Source organism: Trifolium pratense, linkage group LG2, assembly GCF_020283565.1.
Source record: "Trifolium pratense cultivar HEN17-A07 linkage group LG2, ARS_RC_1.1, whole genome shotgun sequence".
Classification (NCBI taxonomy): domain Eukaryota; kingdom Viridiplantae; phylum Streptophyta; class Magnoliopsida; order Fabales; family Fabaceae; genus Trifolium; species Trifolium pratense.
In genome coordinates this window covers 59,282,541-59,292,058 of record NC_060060.1, presented here as the reverse complement: position 1 = coordinate 59,292,058, position 9,518 = coordinate 59,282,541, and the positions used below count along the sequence as shown (strand labels likewise).

Genomic DNA, 9,518 nt, shown 5'->3' with positions numbered 1-9,518 from the left:
TCCCAACCGGTTGGGAGTAGTCGGGGAAAAGAGACAGAAACAAAACATATTTCAAAATCTCTTATCCCCGCTGTCCCATCCGGCCGGCCCAAAATTATAAACCCAACACAAACCCTTATATGCCGCCTTTTTTACCTAACAACAAATTTTTTGATCATCTTCCATGCTTAACCTTACTCTCTCTCCACCACCAGTTCCTCCACCACCACCACCGGAAAGGGTAGTAATATTAACATTAACATCATTCAATATCAAAATTATTTACATATATGTATGTAGATACATACATTATAAACCAAAAACATTATAAACCGATCAAGATCGAACATCATCACATTCGATCGATGTTATTCATGAATGCATCACCAGTCCTTAATTCAACATTCGACCTTACCACCGTAATATTCATCTCCGCTTTAACAGTTCTCTCCGTTTTATCTCTTTGTTTTATTTTCCACCTTCGTTTCAAATCCAAATCCTTAACATTTCTACAAAACTTCAATTCTCTCTGGACCGTTAGATTTCTTCTTGTGCTTTTCATATTCTTTTGGTCTATCGTTGAACTTCTCCGGTTACCGTTTTTCCGGCGAAGATATTTGTATCCATTTTTACCCGCTCTTGGTACTTCTGAACAAACTCATCTCTGCAAAATCAGCGTTGTTCTTTCTCTTGGATTTTTTGAACCAGCTTTTCTTGTAACTCTACTTTTCCTTCTAAACGCTTCGATTACAAAGAAAACACCGAAGGATTCTTGGGCGATTACATTCGTGCTTGTCACGTGTGTACCGCTTTTTATTCTTCACGGTTTACTTGTTTACTTTAATCCGTTGGAAAATCAGATTCCGATACTTTTACGGCAACATTCGGTGGTTCTAGAAGACGAAACGGTTCTTTGTGCTTTTCCGTTCTTAAACAGCGTCGTTTTCGCGGCGTTTGGTGCTGCGTATTGTACTTGGTTTTTGTTCTCGTGTTGGAGGGTTTTATCATTGGTGATTAATAAAAATCTTCGGATTCGGATCTACGCTTTAGGTACCGTTGTGCTTGTGGCTTTACCTCTTCAGGTTGTGTCGTTGGCTTTTACGGTTCTTTGGACACCGGAAGATGAGATTTACGGCGTCGTTTCGCTTGTTGTGTTTCTCGGTGCTTTCTGTTGTGCGGTTACCGGTGAGGGTATTTTGGTAATTAAGCCTATTTCGGATGCATTGGAGGCTGGTAGTCACTGTGGTTGCAGTTGGAGCGGCTCACGTCGTCAAGAATCATTGCCGCCACCGCCGCCGAGGCCGGAGGAAACGAAGATGGAGGAGAGAGATGGTGACGTGGATTTAGAGGATGGTTTGTTGCGAGGGTAGGGTGGTAATTTCGTCTTGTTGAGCAAGGATATTTTTGGCATGTTATCTTTTGCACGTTCTGTAAGTGCACCTGCGGTATGTAAATTGATTTATTTATTCACAAAACAAAAGATACAAAAATTTGATGATTTTCTTCATTCTCTCTCTAATTCTGTAATCTGAATCTTAACTGGGTTTTTTTTATTTATTTTTTTGGTGAAAGGTATTATTAATTTTTGGATTGTAATTATTTAATTCATTTAGTTAATTTTACTTGTGTTTTTATTTGTTCATTTTATTATTCTTTGTTTGATAGTATCAAATGCTATGATTTAGGTTTACTATGAAAGTTGCATATAGATTTATTGACTGTATGTATCGAATTCAAATAAGCAGATGTGTTTTTTTTACACAAAATAAGTAGATGTTGAACTTGCAAGGACTTGAATTATTCTCATTAGCAAATTCATGCATTTAGAGATATCGGTCATTTTTAGATCGAAATATCTAATTGCGTGAATGTAGAGATATCTGTAATTGATAGATCGAAATATCTAATTGTGTGAATGTGTCAATTGTTGATGCAAATTTGAATTCCTACTTCTACACTTTTTGCAATTGATTTTTTTTTTACAAGCTACTAAGTTAAACAGATAACTAAAGAATTAATAATGTTCGTATATGCTATATAGAAGTTGCATTTAGTATGTACCAAAAAAAAAAGAGTAACAAAAAATAAGAAGTTGCATTTAGTGAAAATGATTAGACTCTTCAACGTGATGAATTAAGATTTGAATTTAAATTTAGAGAGATGCGTTCGTCGGTTACTCAATTATCTATAATGAAGATAATTTATGTTGAAAAAATAAGTTTAGATGTTCATGAAAGTTCAAAGAGAAAACTTTTAGTTCAACTACTATATTCAATGGGGTGACTTCGAAGGTGAGGGCTAAGTCTCTCACCGGTAAAACATTAATTATAAAGACTTAAATTTATGCAATGATCTAGATTTAAAGAAAATAAAAATGAGAGTATCTAAACATTTCCACGCACAATCTTGCACATACCTCTTCCTCATATGTGTGTTGAATAGTGAGATGAAATGAGTGAATGAGAGATTTCAATTGAGAAAGCAATGTTGGTTATTTCAACTACACAATGAATGTTCCTATATAAACTTTGGTAATATCTTTCACTTTTAATAAAGAATCCTTCCATGATAATCCTTTGGTTTCCCAAAAATATCAAAATCATAAAGCTTCGATTTGTTTCAAAACAATTGCTTCTTTTGATTTTTCATATCCTTCAACGGAATCACCATCAATGGGAAGTTCTGAAACCTTTTGGAATTGGGAGGAAAATAGGAGATGACTAGATGAGGCAAGATTGTGTATGATGACAAGTAGATGTTCACATTTTTAGTTCTAATAAATGTAGATTGTTAATTTAATCTAATACTAGTGTTTTTTTTAATGTTTTACCGGTGAGAGACTTAATTAAACTCACCTTAAAATTGAAAAATTATTGATAAAATTAAAATTACTAACTCATGAAAGATAGGGGAGTAAACTCCTACTCTTATGAGTTACTAGTATTTGACGTTGAAGAGTAGCTTCTTGAATGTTCTCTTCTTCTGTTCATTTATAAGTCTTTTTTGTTTCTTTGTACACACAAAAAATCACTAACTCGATCTTACCAAAATTTCACTAATTCAATTTTAACAAAGACACGGTATTTATGTCTTTTGTCAAAATGATAATCTCCGTCCAAAATCTTTAGTTTTTTTTTATCTTTTTAGTTTTGTCCCAAAACTTTAGTTATTTGAAAAAATCAATGCACTTTTAGTGATATTTTATCATTTGTACTCATAGTAAAGTTAAAACATTAATTAAATATATTTTTTCTTTCTTAATAAAGTAAAGGTAGAAATAATTTTCGTTATCATTTTTTATCATTTCTTAATCTCCGTGCAAAACTTCAAAAGGACTAAAGTTTTGGGACGGAGGGAGTATCGCGTTAATATGTATTTCACTTACCAATCGTTAGTTGGTTTAGTGATGATTAACGCTGAATTTGATAGAGATGATCACAGTTCGATCCCCCGCAACTGCGATTGGGATGAGGTTAGAATCACTTGATGCCAGAACTGAACCCCGAACCAGATAAACTGGTGTTGAAAACAAAAAAAACAAAAAAAAGTATTTCACTTACTTAACCATGTTTTATTTATCTTCTTGATCAAAATTCATAAAACTGGATTTATTTATTGTACTTGTACAATAAATTATTTGGTTTGTTTCCATATCGTAAACTTTCACAAAACAATTCAAACTCCAGCATACTAAAAACTTGTTCAAGATAAAATATATGCTACTTCAAGATATCTACCATGAATGGAGGAAATTTTGTGAACAATGCGAGAGAAGATTATAATCACCTAAAATATTCATTAACGTCAAATTAAAATAAACTTAAAATAGTTTGGTCTAAACTACAAGCCAAAGTGCCAAACAATCCGAGTAAAAGTTTTGGGCTTCATTCTTTAAAAAGAAATTGGGTTTCAATTTTTTAATCAGAGTAAAAAGTCCCAGCTTCGGGTTCATTTTTTAAATACTTCTTCTTTTCACGCCACCTAAGTCTTGCACGCGTTCTTTGGCTTTTCAATTCTACTTCTTCGTAACGTAAGATTCAAGTGTGTAAATGATAAAAATTGGGGAAAAAAATAGTTTGCATCCTAGAATGCGATAAAATAGGAGCGAATAAGAGTGAGAGATACAAAAATATTAGATTTTATAGATGCGAACTGTTTTTTTTTTCTTCAGATTTTGTGCACCCTGAGTTCGCTACTTAAGTAGCGAGGGGAGTATTTTTTAAATTTCCGGGGCGAACAAGAACATTCAGGGGGCGCAAAAAGAAGAAGTCTTTTTTAAATACTCTCTTATACCATTTTATTTGTTTTGTTTCATGGACTGAAACTGCAATTTAGTCTTATTTAAAATTGAGAATTACTTTTCGTGCCCCATGAGCTTCTCAAGGGCCTCCTGAACTTCCAATTTATATCCTTCAAAGATTAATTAGTTGATGTGTAAATAGCAAAAATTGAAAGAAAAAAAATTGTCACTTGCTATGTAGTATGCGAACTATAAGTTCATTACAATCAACTGATTAAGGTGGAGATTGTTTGGGTTGGTTGCAATGTAACTCTCATATATCTAATGAGGGGGAAAAAAAAGGTGAAGGAAGTTATATTGGAGAAGTCGCATATTGCTTAGAGAAGTGAATAGTGGGGGAGCAATGTTATATATAGAGACCTCAAGTTCCTTGGTTCAACACAACAAGTAGTGGCACCTGAAAACACTTTAAGTTTGTATTTGTGTCTTTGTTTTTTCTTCTCTCCGCTCATGTTTTAGAATATTATGAGATGTAGTTTAAATATTTACTTTTGAGAGTGTGAGTGTATTGGGCTCATAGAGTGGTTGAAAGTGAAGTCAATGTATTGTACTCCCTCTGTCCCAAAATAATTGTCACATTTTACTACTACACACTTGCCGAAACACAATTTTGATCATTAATATATTTAGTTGTGTATTATTAAAAATTATGAAAATTTGATATTTTGATAGTACTCTTCGAGACAAATCTAACATGATCGCATATGCTAATATTTATCTTTATACATTAATAAAAAAAATATGGTCAAAGTAGCTTGTATGAATAGTGCACACGGTCAAATTGTGACAATAATTTTGAGACGGAGGGAGTAACAATTTTCACATGGCTTAAAAGGTCTTTTGCTCACTATATGTTGGCGTGTTTTTGTTTTTAATCTCTGTATTTTATTTTTAGCAATTCATCCATGTATCTTAAAATCTTTTGGTTTTAGTCCCTAAAGCTAAAATACGTAGGAAAATCCATATAAAAATCTGTATATTTTCCTTTGAATTTTCCTGCAGATTTTCCTGCGGATTTTAGCTTTAGGGACTAAAAGCAAAAACACATCAACTTACGAGGATGAATTCCTAAAGAAAAAGATACAAGGACTAAAAGCAAAAACAAGCTAACTTACGGGGACCAAAATACTACCTCCGTCCCTAATTATAAAATCCTTTGACTACTGCACGTACGCCAATGCACAATTTTAATCACTAATATCTTTAATTGTTCATTAGTAAAAATTATAAAAAAATTAATATTTTGAAAATACTCATCAAAACAAATTGAACAAGATCTTATATGCTAATATTGTTGGGAAATCGATTCATAAAACACTTTTATAAACGCAGCGGAATTTTAAAATTAAAATTTCCCATCAATGGATTCTTGTGAATGAGCATAATCAGGTCTAGAATATTACCTTTGAAGAACAAATCTGTGGCCGCCTTTCTTGATCACAAGCACCGCACTTGCAGCACCTCCACTCAGTCCACACGAACAGGAACCTCCGATCTCACAGTGCTAGCTGTTCTTCGATGAAGGCTGAGGGAATTTTGTGCGGTTTAGGGTTTAGAGAAATTCAGAATTTCTCTAAATTCAGTTAGGGTTAGAAAAACGTAAATTCTGAACCTCATAAGGCTCTATTTATAGAGTTTCTTATGAGGTCTTTAGTTTACACGAAATTGGGCTTCTCAAGCCCAATAACCGTTTGTCACTAACTGCACCCCCGCAATAAGTCTTACTTATTTTTTCCTTCTTAACTGTCCTTATGTGTGTGACCCTGTAGGTTCTTATGACGTTGGCAATAATATTAATCGTAATATTATAAACAGTGAGCGGTATCTAGCAACACATCATTGTTACCCAAATCATAGGAATGTCACGTGATCTGACTAACCTTTTCGTGATAAATATCTTGTGCACAATTACCCTTTTGTCCTCATGTCTATATTGAACACAAGGCATAGTATGTCATCCTTGTCTAGTTCAATATTGGGCCCATAGACATATCTCCCGTTATGTAGGAGGGACAAATTCCATCTAGGTCACTCATGTCCCTCAGCATGATTCGTGAGATACCCATCAACCAACTTTATAATTATCCAGTTACGGATAATGTTTGAATGGCAACAAGGTATTACACTCCTGCATCTAGGGTACATAGTGGTTTCAGGTCAAAGGGTGGAATACACCTTTTATCACTATGAGAAAACTTATGACATTTCATAACACTCTATGTAGTATTCTCATGGTGGGTCAATCCGATATAAAGTTACCCTTAACATTTATATCTATGTGAAGACTTGATAACTCATTATCCATGATCAGTGAGATATGATCATCAGTCTACCAACATAATAGTCTTTATGCTTTAACGTTATCCCATTTCACAATAAAGCTTGACTATGGATATGTTTAAGAATAGTGTTCTTATATGTGATGGAATCTCACGATTAAGTCATACTTAACGTTCCATACAATGAACTTACTATTCTAGGGACTCTATTATTATTTAACACATAAACATAATAAAGAAAAGCCTTTATTTAATAAGTAAAATATCCAATACAAGTATCATGCAATTATAAATAATTGGCCTCTAGGGCTTACACCAACAATCTCCCACTAGCACTAGAGCCAATCAGGCATACTCCTAATACCTATGCCCCTAGTGTGGCCCTCATGCTTCGGCTGAGCAAGAGGCTTTGTAAGTGGATCAGCAGCATTGTCAAGTGTTGGTACTCTGCATATTTTCACATCTCCTCTATCAATTATTTCTCGAATAAGATGATAGCGCCTGAGTATATGTTTGGACTTTTGGTGAGATCTAGGTTCCTTAGCTTGTGCGATTGCACCATTGTTGTCACAAAATAATTCAATGGGATCCACAATGCTAGGGAATATGCCAAGTTCAGTAATGAACTTCTTTATCCAAACAGCTTCCTTTGCTGCATTTGATGCAGCGATGTACTCAGCTTCGGTTGTAGAATCAGCAACTGTATCTTGCTTTGAACTCTTCCAGCTCACAGCGCCACCATTTATGCAAAACACATAGCCTGATTGCGACCTAAAGTCATCCCTATCTGTTTGGAAGCTAGCATCAGTGTAACCAATTACATTTAGCTCTTCTTGGCCTCCATATATTAGGAATGAGTCTTTAGTCCTCCTTAAGTATTTAAGGATGTTCTTGACAGCCACCCAATGAGCCTCACCAGGATCAGACTGATAACGGCTTGTTGCGCTTAAGGCATATGAAACATCTGGTCGAGTACATATCATGGCATACATGATAGATCCTATAGCCGATGCATAAGGGATCTTACTCATGCGGTCTCTTTCTTCCTTAGATGAAGGAGACTGTGTCTTTGAAAGACATAGGCCATGTTGCATAGGAATGAATCCTTTCTTGGAATCATGCATATTAAAGCGTCTTAACACTTTATCTATGTATGTACTCTGGCTCAGGCCAAGCAGTTTTTGTGATCTATCTCTATAGATTCTTATTCCTAATATATAGGCTGCTTCACCCAGATCTTTCATAGAAAAGCAATTCCCTAACCAAGTTTTAATTTGTTGCAAGGTAGGGATGTCGTTTCCTATTAGTAATATGTCATCTACATATAATACTAGGAATGCGACTATGCTCCCACTAACCTTCTTGTAAACACAAGGCTCATCTTCATTTTGAATGAATCCGTACTGTTTTACAGTTTCATCAAAACGAAGATTCCAACTTCTGGAAGCTTGCTTCAATCCATAGATTGACCGCTGTAATTTGCATATCTTTTTGGCTTCTCCTGGAATGCAAAAGCCTTCAGGTTGTGTCATATACACATCCTCAAGGAGACTCCCATTAAGGAAGGCAGTTTTTACATCCATCTGCCAGATTTCATAATCATAGTATGCAGCGATGGCAAGTAAGATCCGAATGGATTTGATCATCGCAACTGGTGAAAATGTTTCATCATAGTCTACCCCATGAATTTGTTTGAAACCTTTAGCAACCAATCGCGCTTTGTAGGTCTGTACCTTTCCATCCATGTCAGTCTTCTTCTTAAAGACCCACTTGCATCCTATGGGTTTAATCCCATCAGGAGCTTCCACCAAGTTCCAAACTTGATTTGTGTACATGGAATCCATTTCAGATTTCATGGCTTCAAGCCACTTCTCAGATTCAGGGCCAGTAATGGCCTCTTGGTAAGTCACAGGCTCATCTTGATCCATGAGTAATACATCACCTTGTTCCGATATGAGATATCCATATCTTTCAGGTTCTTGACGTATCCTGTTGGACCTACGTGGTTCTTGTGTTATATGAGCAGGATTCTCTGTCACAACATCTTGTGCATCCCGCTCTTGTTCCTCCATTGGTGTGTCATTACTTTGTGGATCGTGAATTTCTTCAAGATCTACTTTCCTCCCACTGATTCCTTTGGAAACAAAGTCCTTTTCTAGGAATACTCCTGTTCGAGCGACAAACACTTTGCCCTCAGAAGGATTGTAGAAGTGATATCCTTTTGTCTCTTTTGGATATCCCACAAAGAAGCACTTGTCAGATTTAGGTTCAAGTTTAGTAGAAATTTGACGTTTTACATAAACTTCGCAACCCCAAATCTTTAAGTAAGACATATGTGGTTTCTTGCCACTCCACATCTCATATGGTGTCTTTTCAACCGTTTTAGAAGGAACACGGTTAAGTGTATAAGCTGCTGTTAATAGGGCGTGTCCCCAAAAGGAGTTTGGAAGATCAGCGTGACTCATCATAGACCGCACTATGTCCAACAAGGTTCGGTTTCTTCTCTCAGACACACCATTCCATTGTGGTGTTCCAGGAGGAGTGAGTTGGGATAAGATCCCACACTCTTTTAGATGGTCATCAAACTCTAGGCTTAAATACTCTCCTCCTCGATCTGATCGAAGGATTTTGATTTTCTTTCCTAGTTGGTTTTGTACTTCATTTTTAAATTCTTTGAACTTTTCAAAGGATTCGGATTTATGCTTCATTAGATACACATATCCATATCTACTGTAGTCATCAGTAAATGTGATGAAGTATTGAAAACCTCCTCTAGCGTGTGTGTTCTATGGTCCACATACATCAGTATGTATGAGATCCAAAAGATCACTTGCCCTTTCACCTTTACCAGTGAATGGGGTCTTTGTCATTTTTCCTAATAAACAAGATCTGCATGTTTCAAAAGATTCATAATCAAATGAATCCAAGAGCCCATCTTTATGGAGCTTGGAAATGCGTTT

At 35.4% G+C, this 9,518-nt stretch overlaps 1 protein-coding gene across 1 annotated transcript; it reads left to right on the top strand.

The window, feature by feature from the left end:
* Positions 1-353: 353 nt before the first annotated feature.
* LOC123905124 lies at positions 354-1,349 on the top strand. Its single transcript, XM_045954761.1, has one exon. It carries the CDS (start codon positions 354-356, stop codon positions 1,347-1,349), a length of 996 nt encoding a protein of 331 aa, XP_045810717.1.
* Positions 1,350-9,518: the final 8,169 nt, after the last annotated feature.